This window comes from Nomascus leucogenys, chromosome 23 (genome assembly GCF_006542625.1).
Source record: "Nomascus leucogenys isolate Asia chromosome 23, Asia_NLE_v1, whole genome shotgun sequence".
NCBI lineage: Eukaryota > Metazoa > Chordata > Mammalia > Primates > Hylobatidae > Nomascus > Nomascus leucogenys.
This window is the reverse complement of record NC_044403.1, coordinates 82812-96470: the sequence shown is the minus strand read 5'-3', so window position 1 is coordinate 96470 and position 13659 is coordinate 82812. Positions and strand designations below refer to the sequence as shown.

The following is a 13659-nucleotide window of genomic DNA, read 5'->3' as shown; positions in this document are numbered from 1 at the left end:
GTAGAGACGGGGTTTCACCATGTTGGCCAGGATGGTCTTGACCTCTTAAGTTCATGATCCACCTGCCTCGGCCTCCCAAAGTGCTGGGATTACAGGCCTGGGGGAGTTTTAAAGCTTGTCAGGTGATCCCAATGTGCAGCCAAGGTTGAGGACCACTGCCCCGGGGCTCTGCGGAGGTCTGGTCCCACCTGGAGGGTGGCCTGAGCTGGCACCTCCCACACCCTGTCGCTCTCCATGATTTCCACCAGTGCAGTTCCAGGCCACATCTTTGTGGGCAGCACCCTGTCATGTCACTCAGGCAGATGGCCTCTCTCTGTTACAGGCTTAAATGCAAAACAAATAAAGCTCAAGTGCAAGGACTTTAACTCTATGAAATGTTTTACCCTTTGTTTCAGCACATCCATCAAGCTCTTTTTTCAATGCTGGCTTTGTCAAACAACAGACCAGAAATGCTAAGGAAATAGTTCAGCTTCCTGGGTCTTCGTTGAGATCACCAAGAAAAATGAAGAGACAGGTCTGAGGCTGAAGGCCACGGCCCGCTCCTGGAGACTTTTGGCCAAGCCGACGTGAAGTCTCTCATCTTTCTCTCACAGCGTGGCCATCCAGCCTGCCTGATTTCTCCTGAGCATACAAGTGCCTGGTCCACACGTCCACAAGGCAACGAGGAATGCATTGCCAAATACCTGGCTGAAATCAAGGTGTGCTCCCTTCATTAAATATTCTGCTTCGTTTTCAGTGTTCACAGACCATCTGCTTTAACACCCCAGGTGTTGCAGGACATCAATCTCAAGGTCACTGGTTCCTGCGATGGGAACCTTACTGAAAAATCATAGAATGCTAGATCCAGAAGGTTCCACAGAAATGGGCTAGACCCACAGCTTTCAAGCTATGCCGGAAACCCTTAGTGTAGCTCAGGGCCACCAAGGGCAGTGAGGGGAGGCCGTCACGCTAGGCTTGTCCCTGCCTGGAACAGCTCCACCTCCTGTGGTTTATGTACTGGGCTCCCACATGGACCATTTTCCATTGAAAAGAGGATGCTGCCTCTTAAAAAAGGCTCACAAATATCCAATCTGTCCATTTTACAGGTAAGGACACTAATGGCTCAGAGAGGGAATGAGATTTCCTTGAGGTCACACAGCAAGAGGTGGGGCTATGTTTAGAAATCAGGCCCTGTAACTCCAAAGCAAGATTTCTTGCAGTAGCTGGGGGCTGGGGAACATTATGACACCACGTTGGACTGATATTTCCCGAACCTCGGGGGTCTTGGAAGTGCCAGGCTGGGTACGTAGGGGAGATAAATGCCCAGTGTCTGCTCGCTAGGAGGGAAACTATGACCCTGGGGAAGAGACTGATATGAGCCCTTTCTCAAAGCTTAGGACCCACCTGGGACTTGAGCAGTGTAGTGCCCAGCGTCAGCTGGCAGAGGGAGCTCTAACCCGAGGCTTGGCCGCTGCAGGGCTGGCTCAGTGGGCCACAGCAGAAAAAACTGGGCAAGAGGTTGAGAGCCACCAAAAGCCATTCCACAGCAACGGTGAAGGAACAGACTGCGTGGTGGGGGTTGGGAGTGGCCAGGAGGCATGGCAGGCCTGTAGGTCCACTGCCCATCAACCTGACCTCTTCAGTATCACACTTACGCAGCAGCGCGGTTTACCTTGACCGTCAGCTCTGGGCATCCACAGCCCCACTCCCTGCCCTCGGCCTCACTGCCCTCGTCCTCACTGCCCTCGTCTGCAGCTTCTACAGGCTCTCAAGGCCAGAGAGGTGAAGAAGAAATGGACAGAGTGGCCCAGGCCTGGTCAGTGTCCATACAGAGCAGGCCCCCTCAACACCTGGAGTAACAGGTTTCTGGAAAGTTCAGCTGCTCTGTGCTGCTGAGCATCCCTTCCCTTGTTCCCACTGACTACTCCCCTGGGGTTCAGCACACAGGACAGAAGGCCTGCCCTGGGGAAGTGCACTAGAGGGGCAATGCTCATGCCACCTGGGCTCCCCGGCCTTGCAGCTGAGTGAGGATGAGGGGGAGCAGGCTGGTCTGGCCAAGGAACAACTAGAGCTTTTTTTTTTTTTTTTTTGAGAGACAACGTACTAATGCAGAAATCATAAAAATGATGGGTATCATTTGTTGAACACCTGCTATCTGCTCAGCCATGAGCCAAGTGACTTACATGGATATCGCTAATTCCCACCACCAGGCAGCAGATAAGGTATAACTAGCCCCATTTTACAAATTAGTAACTGAGGCTCAGAGGTGAAAGAACTGGCCCCAGGTCACACAGCTGTAGGTGGCAGAACCAAGATGGGTGTCCCTCCAGAGGCGACGGACCCTTTTCCCAGTGTGTTAGGCTGCAGATAGACCCTCCAGGCCCACAGATGGTGTGGGTAGGTGCCACCATGGTCTCCAAGGACCCTGCACTGGAAGTCTCTCTAAGCCAGCCAAGGCCACTGTCCCCTGCTTCTCTTTCCCACAGACCTCTGTGTCATCGTAGGGAGTTCGGGAAAGCAAAGAAAGAACCAAAGCCAGGAGACCTGGGTGCTGTTCAGGGTGTGAGGTCTTGGGTAAGTCACCTCTCTGGGTCTCAACTTTCTGATCTGTAAAATGAGGAGAACAGCTGGGTGCCATGGCTCATGCCTATAATTCCAGCACTTTGGGAGACTGGGGCGGGCAGATCACCTGAGGGTCAAGAGTTCGAGACCAGCCTGGCCAAAATGCTGAAACCTAAGCCTCTACTAAAAATACAAAACTAGGCGGCATGGTGGCAGGCGCCTGTAATCCCAGCTACTTGGGAGGTTGAGGCAGGAGAATTGCTTGAACCTGGGAGGCGGAGGTTGCAGTGAGCTGAGATTGCACCACTGCACTCCAGCCTGGGTGACAGAGTGAGACTCTGTCGCAAAAAAAAAAAAAAAAAAAAAAGCAAAGAACACTACTCCTTGTCTGGCCTGGGTCTCAGGTTGTTGTGTGGACCCAATGAGAGGAAGTATCAGAAATCCTCTGAAGTCTACAGAAAACTGGAGAAAGACAGCTTCCACTTCCAGAGGCCTTCCTATGTGCCAGGTACTTCACAAGTGGGTCGCAGGCATCGCCTCATTCTTAGACCTTAAGAGCTGGGGAAACGGTCCACATTTTGCAGATGAAGAAGTCAATGCACAGGGAAGTTAGGTAGCTCAAGGTTACCTAGGAGCAAAGCCAGGACTGGACCCGGGCCTTCTGAGGCCAAAGCCTCCCTCTGCTCCTCCCCTTCTCTAGACCGTGCTTAGTCCTGGAGTGGGAAGGGCTGCGCAGGACAGCAAGACTCCTAGAAGGACAGCCCACACTCAGCTCCTGCTGAGCGGAAGCAGGCGTGTCCGTGAGCTGGGGACTGCAGGGGCCCTTGCCGCTGAGGAGGCCTTCCTGGCTCCCCTCCTTCGGACCCTTGACTAGAGCAACCTGAGAGAGTCACCCTGACTTCCTGGGTGGCAGCTAGGGGAGAGGGTACAGGGAGAAATGGGAGCTAAGGGCATTGCTCCTCAGGGAGACAGCTGGATGAGGACACACACACACACACCCACACACACACCCACACCCCCACACACACCCCCACACCCCCACACACCCACACCCCCCCCACACCCACCCACCCACCCCCACACACCCCCCACACACAAACACACACCCACACACACCCACACACACACACACCCACCCACACACACACACACAGACACACAGTCACTGCCCTGGACACCAAAATCCATGGATGCTCAATTCCTGATATAAAATGGTGCAATATTTGCATATAACCTATGCACATTCTTCCCTATCTAATACCTTAGCTCATCTCTAGAGTACTTATGCTACCTCATACCGTGTACATGCTATGTAAACAGTCAGTATATCGCATTACTCAGGGAGGGATGACAAGGTTGTTCAGTACAGATGCAATCATCCATTTTTTGGAATATTTTTGATTGACAGTTGGTTGAATTCACAGATGCAGAACCCATGGACATGGAGGACTGACCATACACGCAAACCCACATGCACACACAAAGGAATGAGTGCAGATACGTGCACACTCACACACGCATGCACAAGCACCCCTAAACACATATATGTGCATACAACCCCAACCACATGGACCCAGAAGCATGCAGACACACGTACCGCAGATGGCTTACACGCTCGCCCCCACGTGCACACACATGGGGTGCATGCACATGCCTGAGCCCGCACTCACACTCCGCCCAGGTCCCTGTTCCTGACAAGTTCATGTTGTCCCCCAGCTATTTTCCTTCATGTTCTCTGGGGGAGAGACTGACCGTGGGATTCAGCCTTGGTTGCAGAGGGAAGGGGAGAGAAGAGAGCAGGGTAGGGCGGGGGTGTGCAAAGGGTCAGTTATTTCAGCCCAGGTGGTTACTGAAGACTTGTGTCAATGGGAGAGGGGTTCAGAGCTCTTCCACCCCCGCCAGTCCCCGCACTGCAACTCACCTGCAGGCAGGCCACCCCGATGCCCACGGCCCCCATGAGCAGCAGGTGGTCAGCCAGGAACTGCTCCAGCTTGGTGAGGCAGCCTCCCTGTAAGAGAAGGGCAGGTGATGCAGCCATGGCCCAGGAGCAGGCACAGGCGGGGACGGAGGGCGGGCTGTCACGGCAGCAGAGGCTGAGGACAGACCAGAGGACTCACAGGCTGGACCCAACCTTGAACTGCTCACAGGCGGTGGCCCCTGGGCGTGCCATGGTGTCCTAGACTCTCCGGTATGAGCTGCTTGTAGAGACTCTGGAAAGCCCCAGGCACTGTGGGCTCTTGGCCAAGGAGCACATGTGTCCTGCTTTCCCCACACCCACCTGCCTGACCCAGCCTTTCTGGGGCTCCTGAACGGCCAGGCCAGGGCCCTCTCCTCACCCCCAGCTTGAGTTTGGGTGCTCACCTCCACCTTATAGATGTTGGAGGGGTGGGCCCGCTGGCCGCAGCGCGCCACCACTGTCTTGCAGCAGCTGTCGGGCACCTGGCGGCCCTCGGCCTTCCGCGACAGGATGTACGTGCTGTGCTGCCAGTCGGCTGAGCTGTTGCTTCCGCAGCACTTGAACTGGAGGCAGAGGCAGAGGCTGGAGGTGAGAGGCCTGTGTAGGGTCCAGGCTGCAGGACACATTATTCAAACACTAACCCAACCCCTATTTGTCTCTCCCAACCATGGTTAGTTAGTATTTGTATAATGTGTTTTCCCTTCCCATGCTTTGAGCAGTGAGCTGGTCACGCCAGGGCCCTTCTCAGACTCATTGCCGAACGGCCTGCAGGATAACTGCCTGCCAGCTTTTTAGCTACCCGAGTCCTTTAAGGAGATTATGCTGGGTGTCTTGGGGGCAGGCCGGGTCTGCGAGGTGGGTCCCCAGAGAGTGAGGCTGTGTACCACTGGGTGGCAGAGCCCAGGGTGGGCAAAACCACAAGGCAGGGGAGTTTCCTGGTCACCCAGGGGTCAGGACGTGGGGACAGAGATGTAGCCTGGCCAGCGGCTCCCAGGCCCCCATTCAGGCTTTAAAGTCTCAGAGCCCCAGACCCGCCCATGGCACTGGGAGACCAGTGTCAACCAGAGGGGCCGTCATGAGTGCTAAGACCTGGGGTCATCTGCACCACCCCAGGGCAGGGAAGCGCCAGCCCAGATATAAAATGATTCCAAGACAGCGGACATGGGTTGCTTCTTGCCTTTCCCAGTTGCGGCACTGAGATTCAAAGTTCCTACACAGGACAGAGAACAGGGCTGCTGTGAGGCTGTCGCTGTTGTATGTCTGGAGGTGGGTGGGGTGCAGGTATGTTTAGTTCAGTTAACAAGAGTTTGCTAGATACCTACTATGTGCCTGGAGCGAACAAACTTGAGTAAGGCATGGGGCCTACGCTTGGGTAGCTCAGCATCCACTGTCGCGTGGTAGGAGATGACAGAAGCTTGTGTGTGGCACAGAGGAGGAAGGGGTTAATGCTCTGTCCGGGGCCGGGAACAATCCACAGGGATGAACAGGGGCCCCAGGAACTGAGGAGAGCATGACAGCACACACAGCAGGGACTGGCACAGTGTGCAGAAGGGGTCACACGGGAACTGCACATTCCACGTGACCCTGCCGGTCTGTGCTGGTGCCACCTGATGGCCGTGTCATTTGTAAAATGCGGACAACAAAAGTACCTCCATGCCATGCTGCTGTGAGGACTGAAACAGGTGATTCATACAAAGCACTGAGAAGGAGCTCGGCGCCGAGTCAGCGGTGAAGGAGAGACACCTGCTTCCACCATCACGCTTGTGTGAATACAGCTTTGTGTGTCTCTGTCATTTACGTCCACGTGCTGCTGCTGGGGCCGGGTGCTGGCCCTGGCTCTGCAGCCACTGCTTTCTCGGGGCTCAGTCTCCTGCCTGAGACGTGGCCTGGGGTTCTAAGTGTTTCCGTCCTGCGTGAGGGCCGTGTCCGCATGCACAGACACCCTGCAGGCCTTCGTCAGCGACGCAGCCTTCGCTCTCAGTTGTGCCTTTCCTCATCTGCCCCTGGCCCTGACCTGCCGCTCCCACCCTCTTCCTTAAGCAAACCCCGCCTCTGCCCCATGGAACCCTCCCAACCTCCGCTGCTCTCTCTTCTGGGGGTGGCCCAGCCTTGCACTGCCTGCACATCGCCTGCTGTGTGTCCAGCTTCCCTGAGGGCAGGGATCCTGTCCTATTTCTCTTTGTCTAGCACAGCTCCTCACAGGTGAGGCCCAGTGGGTGGAGTGCACACTTGGTTTTGCACAGGGCTGGTCAGCAGTGTGTGCCGCCCCCTCCTCGTCCTAAGCCCATGGGGTGCGAGTGTGTCTGCGGGTGTGCACTTGTGTGTACATGCGTGTCCCGGGCCACTATTTCAGAGAAGAGACTCCTCCCTGAAGCGCCCACTGGGAGCTGGGCCTGAGTCTTGGAGAGATGGGGAGGGGCCTTCCAGTCGATCCATGATGCCCCTGGGGCTCAGAGCTCCCCACATCTACTTCCTCTACTTGCCTGACGTTCCGGAGCCAAGACCAAGCCAGGTCCAGAGGGTGGGGTGGGGAGTGGGGTGGCAGAGAGAAGGGGGACCAGAGTGGGCAGGTGGCGCTGCCTTAAATTTTCTGACATGGACACATCGGGATCCTAGAGCAGGGCTGTCCAGGAGAACTTTCTGCCATGAAGGCAGCGTCCTACATCTGTGCTGTCTGATCGGAGCCCACTGGACACATGGGCTAATGAGCACTCGAAATGTGGTTGGTGTGACTGAGGAACTGAATGTTGTATTTAACTGAGCTGGAAATAGCCACATGTGGGTGGTGACTGCTGTATTGAACAGGACAGCTGTGAGGTCCATTTGCCCATCCCTTATGTCTGGTCAGGCCAGTGGGTGTCCCTGGAGGGATTTGCTGCGTCTCTTCTTAGGAGAAAACCTTTCTGTCCCCCAGCGTTCTGTCTGATGGCTCACACTGGAGGGTTCTTATGGCAGCTTAACTGAAATACCTCTGCTGGTTACAGCTCACTCTTACGGAGCCGCAGCAGCCAGCTCCCCGGGGAAGGAGGAAGGCAGCCCCACAGATATAAGCAGCTTGGAGAGGAGCTTCCTGGCCAGATCCTGGCAGGAGATGGAGTTCTCCTGGCACAGCCGGCTTCCTGGCCACAGAGGCCCCAGAATGGGAAGGCAGCAGGGCTGGGGCCTGGAGGAGGTGGTCGGGGAAGGAGAGGAACCAGGCTTCAACAGGTACTTTTCATGGCAGTGGGGACATCTACAGATGTGACCATGTTTAATGCTCATATGCCCTAAAGAGGCTTCATTTTAAGAATGTGATATCTGAAGCTCAGAGACGGTAAGTAACTTGCCTAGGGTCACCCAGACAGGAAAGAACAGTCAGGGTTTGAACCCATGTGGGCTTGGCCTTCAAGGCCATATGGGGCATGGCTTACATCCTGCTGGAGCCGGTCTACTGAGGCGGTGATCTGCATGGCTCCGGGCTGCCCGTAGTTCTCAGCCAGAGTCCGGTTCAAGTGCTGCTTCAGTTCATCACTCAGCTGAGGAGGGTAGGAGCGAAGGCGCCATCAGTGGGACCAGCCTCACCCCTGCCCTGGCACCAGGCCCACTCCCAACCCCCCCAGCTAATTCTAGAACACTGTGGACTGTGGATGGTGTGATGCGGAGGTTTCTCAACAGTGTAAGGGACCATCAGCCAGAGACAGTGCAGGAGACGGCTATGGAGAGGAAGATACAAAAACTGGGCCGCAACTTAGGGCAGAGGTGTGATGGGCAGAGCTGAGAGAGGCTGGGGAGACGGCTCAGGTAAAGGGCCACATCCAGAAGCTGGTGGGAGGCGGTGGTGAGGCCAGACACGGGGTGCTTTGAAATGTCTGTTGATCTTAACTGTGATCACGAGGTGATATTGAAAATATTTATAATTGTTACCCTGTGGGCATGATATCAGCACCGGCTCGAAACAACCAGCAGGGTCGCACTGTCTCTACCAGCCAAACATCACCCTGGTCATGACCTCGAATCCCTGATTCAGAGGGCTCAAGGGTGGGAGTGGATAGGACTGACTCTGGGCCTCACTCCATCCTTTTTCAATCCAGGCAGGCAAGGCCCAATTTTGTTTCGGGGTCTGGCATGTGACCCTGGCCCAGGCCTTTCTTCTTGGATGTCTCTGACAGATGGATCCATCCTCTAGACCATCCTTGGAAGGGGAGAGGGATGACCCAGTGTCCCACAGGAAGCCCCTGTCCCCAGCCCCCACATGGAAGACAGCAGCATCCACAGATGCAGCACAGAATTGCTGGAGCCAGGACCAGCAGCTGGGATGCAGATGTGTAGGAGGATTGCCGGCGCCTGGGAAACAGGACCACCCCTGTGCCTGCCGCAGCCTCTCTCATCACAATGCAAACCTCCCTACCCACATTGCTTCTTCAGGGCACTGACAGAGGATGCAGGAGGAGGAAACGTCACTTACCCTCTGGTAATACACATGGGCCAGGACTCCTGCCACCAGCTCAACCAGGAAGATGACGAGCAACAGGCAGAAATACTAGGAGCAAAGAGAGAAGACGGTCACCACTGGGATCAGGATGCTGCCATGACAAATGTTTCCCCACAGTGGTGGGGGTGGCAGAGATACCTGCTGGGACCCCTATCATCCATACCATCTTCCTCCTGGATGTACCAGCCTCACTGGCTGCCAGCACCAAGTTCCCCACTTACTCCTTCCCTCCTTGGTCTGCTGACAATTCGGTAATGCATCCACTCATCCAATATGTATTAAATACCTGCTACATGCCAGGTGCCAGGTAGCGTAAGACAACCATTGCTCTCAAAGTTATTGATGGTGGGAAGACAGATGATTGACTGCAATGCTGTGTTACAAATGCAACTATAGGGTAAGCTCTAGAAATGGTGGGAGGCTTCTGGTAGGGTGGGCAGTCAAAGAAGACTTCCTGGAGGTGGTGACACCTAAGTAACATCTTTAAGGACTGAATAGGCATTTGCTAAGTGAAGGAGGGAAGCACATTCCAGGAAGAGGGGAGAACAAGTGAAAAGCCTGGAGCCTGCAGGAAGCATGGGGCATTTGTGTTCAGGGAGCGGAGAGTGCCCTTGAAGTTGGAGTGCAGGGACCAGGGTGGACTCAACCAAGGCTCAGGAAAAAGCAAATCAGAGATCCAGGGGGAGGAGATTCCTGTGTTGTCTTTCAGCCCTGATGCCCATTTCCTGTTCTCCACGGCCCTGCAGCAGTTCTCATTCCCCTAACCACTGCTCCTCCCATCTCACAGCCCTGCTGCTGCTGCTGGCTTCCCAGCCCTGCACTCAGTGTGACCTGTAGAAGGGCATGGGCCCTGCTTCCTTCTCACTCCCACCTGGCTTGCACAGTCAGGAGGGCTCCTGAGACCCTGCTCGACCAACTCTGCTTGCAGGAGCCGACAGGCCTAGAAGGCATGTGGGGCCTCCCTCTCTCCCCACCCTGGAGGAGCAGGGAGAGGGGGATGAAGCTGGCTACAGGCAGCCACGGAGCTCACAGGCAGGGACTAGGAGAGAGAAGAGAGAAGAGAGGAGAGAGGGCGAGAGAGGGGGAGCACTACTGATGGAAATCGGCCCCACTGTGGGGAAGCTCAGCCAGACTCATGAGCACCTGCCACCCAGGCTTCCCCCAGGCACTGCCCACCCACCTGGCCACAGCAGAGCAGCTACCCATGGTCACTGGGATGGCTGGATTCTAGGGAAGGCCCAGCCTGTGGGTGAGACTGAGACTCTAGGGCTCACCCAGCAGGGAAAGGAGTGTGGGCAGGAGGGATACGGTGGCGGGTGGCGGTGGGTGGGGGGGCATTCGGAGGCAATGCTAATCCATGGGCCCATGGGCCTTGCCCAGCCATCTCCTGCACCACTCAGCAGGGAGCCTGGCATGGGCAGGGATTAAGGAATACAGGAGAGGGGCCATTTCTTTTCACAGGAAAAGAACTGTGGTCCAAGAGCAAGGTTTCCTTTCAAATGAAGTGCATTACCCACCTCCTCATTGCAATTTTACTGTGTCCTATAGGCTCCCGGCATCAGGGACACAGGGAGAGTTTCCAGTCTCAGAATAACAATGTCAGGCCTAGCCCCATCATTTGTGGGGCCTGAGGCCAAGAGCACAATGCAAGGTCCCTGCCCCTTTCCTACCCCAGGCTCTTCGCTGCATCAGGAAAAACCTACAGCTCTGTCTGCCCCTCCTCCAGGGTCAGATGCCCCTTGCGGGATGGGGGGTGTGTGGAGAGGGCTGGGTGTGGTGCAGGCTAGGGGCGCATATGCCAGGGGTCTAGTCAGCCTCAGGACATGCTTGCAGATGCTGCATGCAGGCACAGGTTGTCTGAACAGAGGATTCACGCTCTTGGGTCCCTGGGAGGTCAGGAAGTTGCGGAACCGAGTTGCAGATTCCACAAGGGCACATTCCCTCCGCCCTACGAACTTTCTACTCCCTGGGGAGGAGTGTGGATGAAGAGGGCCTCAGGCCAGAGACCTGGCCCTGCATGTGGTACTGAGTGGTATGCAGGGTAAGCTGAGGCAGGAGGCTGAAGAGAGAGTCTGTGGATGGTCCCCCTGCTTGAGGAGCCTCTGAGAAGCAGGGCCCAAACACCGAGGAAGGCTGGGGGAAACGTCAGTGGACTTGGGTTGGGTCCAGGCTCCACCACATGCTGGCTCTAGCTGGATGGCTGCTAGCGCTTAGGTGCAAATTAGAAAAACGCGGCTCAGCAAGAGTTGCATGGGCTGGATTTCAGCCTTCTTTGGTCCCCTCGTGTAGGACGCAAACTTTAGGGCTAACGAGGACCCAACAAGAGGGGAAATGTACTTTCCCGTGATCTGACCTGCCTCCTGCCCTCCCAGAGCTCCAGGTCCCACAGCATGAGGGGTGTGGTCCTCGTCAGCCAGTGGCAGGTGCAGCTAGTCCATGCCAGAGTGTGATCCCCCTGGGAGCCACCTGGCCCATCAGTTACAGCATGGCTACACATTCACCCTCACCCCACCCAGGGTGAGGCATCCTTGTTTCTGAGCCTCCTTGACTCAGGGGCTCTCCCCTGCCATACACTGCTGGGCCCTGCGGCCCCTCTGACATGTGTGCCCTTCCTGCCTGCTCCAAACTTCCCTCCACCATCCCCAGCTACGGTGCTGAGGCCGGCTCCCTCCCACTGCACAGGACCTGAAGGCATTGATGCCAGTGGCTGCCAGAGACCTCTGGGGCCCGGGAGGAAGAGGTGATGGAGTGCCCCTGACAGGAGCACCCAGGCTGCTGGCAGCTGGGAGAGCTGCATCCTGGCATCTCTCTACCTTCCTTCTCTCCATCACCACTGTGAGCTGTGAGTCAGGCCCACAGGATACTCCTGGATAGCTGGCAGTGTCGCACCGCTTCTCGGGGAAAGTCACTGCCCCACTTACTATTGAAGACAGGGTGGGGAACAGGCAGGATGGGGAGGTAGAGATACTGAACCTCACCCCTTGGTTTAGTGGCTGGCTAAATTAGTACATGCTATCCCTGCGCAGGCTGGTTCCGAGGCATCAAACAGGCTATCTGACGTGCGGAGTGGTCAGGAGGAGGGGAGAGTGCTTGGCAGGGGCGGTGGTGTGTGGGGATAGCCTTTTTGAGCTCTAGTGTGTAACGATGCCTGGGAGGGGAGTGAGGGCCTGGCCTGGGGCTTCGAGGGGACTGAGGCTGGATGCTGGTGGGCACAGGCGCTGGCTCCAGGCAGCAGCTTCCACAGCAGGGAGGCTGCAGGTATGTGACTCACCTGGACAGGTGTGTGACAGGCCCAGGAGGCAGGCGAAGGGTCCCTCATCAAGATGCTGGGGCTTCAGCCGGGTGAGATCATGGGCTCTGACAGACCCATCACCTCTGCCCCTCCACCCTGCACGTTACCCAGCCTTTCCTGACTCCCTGGGTCCGGCGGGATCATCTCGGGGCCCCTGTGGCACACTCGGGCTCTGCGTGCAAAGCTGAAAAGTGTTCCTGGTGTTGCTGCACACAGTTCTCTTCACACAGGCCAAGAGTCCAGCCTTCGGGCCTTTGCCCTGCCTGTCCCCCTGCCTGGAATGCTGGTGCCTACCTGTCCTTCCACACCCAGCTCGGCTCAGTCTTGGCTCCACCAGGCTATCCTCGGGCAGGAGCAACTGCCACTCCCCCCCGCCATCTGAATGCCTGCCGCGCGTCATCTGCTGTCTCCTGACACCTGCGCTCTCTGCTTTGCCCTTCTCTCCTCAGGTGGACTGGGCTTCACCTCTGTGTCCCTCCCCTGCCTGCTGTGCGGTTCCTCAGTGTGGGTCATCACCGGATGAGTGACACAGCTTTACCCATTGCTCTGTAGCACTGCTCTTGCTTCAGGTGTTACCACTCTGTCCCCTAGAATGACTGTGAGCTTCAGAGAAACAGGGACCACATCTGAGGTTGCTTCTGGCTCCTCCACAGGGCCTGGCATGGTGCTGTGTCTAGACACACGCTTAGCAGACATCCTCTGATAAAGACGCAGGAGTGCACTTTCTAATAAAGTACACCTATGAGACAGCAGAAACTGGCTGGAGCATAACCAGCCCCATGCTGGGGGCAGTAGCTTAATCTTCTTCTGATGTGAGAGTAGCATAGCACAGTTACCTTAGTTCAATTTACACCAGTGGTTCTCAACCTGGCTCAATTTTGTACCCAGTGGGTATTTGGCAAAAGGAGTATCTAGAGGGTGGAGGCCCGGGTGCTAAGCATCCCACTGGCTGCAGGGCAGCCTCCCGCAGTGAAGAATTATCTGGCACAAAATGCCAGCAGTGCCGAGGCTGCAAAACCCTGGGTCACACATTTACCTTCAGGTTCTCAGGCTGATGCTGGGACTTGATTTGCTTATGTGTCCCTATGCACTGTGGGAGCCACAAAAATAAGATCCAAGGAATGTTACCTAGCTCCCGAGGAGCTGGAAACAGCATGGACCGAACCCCGTGCAGCACTGCGCCTGCCTGGGAGGGCACCTCTGCGGCAGAAGCCTGCTTGCCTTGACAAAAGGAAGGATCAGGGAAGCCTATATTGCTTCAGCTCACATCCCCCTGGGACCCCGGGGCTGGAATTCCACAAGGGAATTCCATGAGGCCAGGTACAACCCAAGAGCTCTCAATGTTTCCTTGGGGATCTGTTTTCTGAAGCAGCTGTGGATTCGTCCAGTTGCCTCGGT

General features: G+C 56.1%; 1 protein-coding gene and 1 long non-coding RNA gene across 5 annotated transcripts in view; one reads left to right on the top strand and one right to left on the bottom strand.

Moving 5' to 3' along the window:
* Window positions 1–13659, bottom strand: part of TSPAN11 (tetraspanin 11) — a 66339-nt gene that overhangs the window by 5407 nt on the left and 47273 nt on the right. Inside the window, exons 4-8 of one of the 2 annotated variants that reach the window (XM_030804571.1) lie at window positions 8943–9017; window positions 7909–8013; window positions 4903–5061; window positions 4463–4549; window positions 3839–4306 (exon numbers count right to left, since the gene is read on the bottom strand). In XM_030804571.1, coding sequence (XP_030660431.1) covers window positions 4268–4306; window positions 4463–4549; window positions 4903–5061; window positions 7909–8013; window positions 8943–9017 — 465 coding nt within the window. In that variant the 3' untranslated portion in view covers window positions 3839–4267. Of the gene's footprint in view, window positions 1–3838; window positions 4307–4462; window positions 4550–4902; window positions 5062–7908; window positions 8014–8942; window positions 9018–13659 lie in introns of those variants that run through there. The other variant, XM_030804570.1, reaches the window with a different exon arrangement.
* On the top strand, window positions 37–9290 carry LOC115832888. 3 transcript variants are annotated; one of them, XR_004028279.1, is made up of 5 exons: window positions 37–698; window positions 7483–7705; window positions 8153–8278; window positions 8647–8802; window positions 8903–9290. It is a non-coding gene; the product is annotated as an uncharacterized LOC115832888 (long non-coding RNA). The 3 variants fall into 3 exon arrangements; XR_004028277.1 differs by having other exon boundaries at window positions 8647–9290; XR_004028278.1 differs by having other exon boundaries at window positions 8569–9290.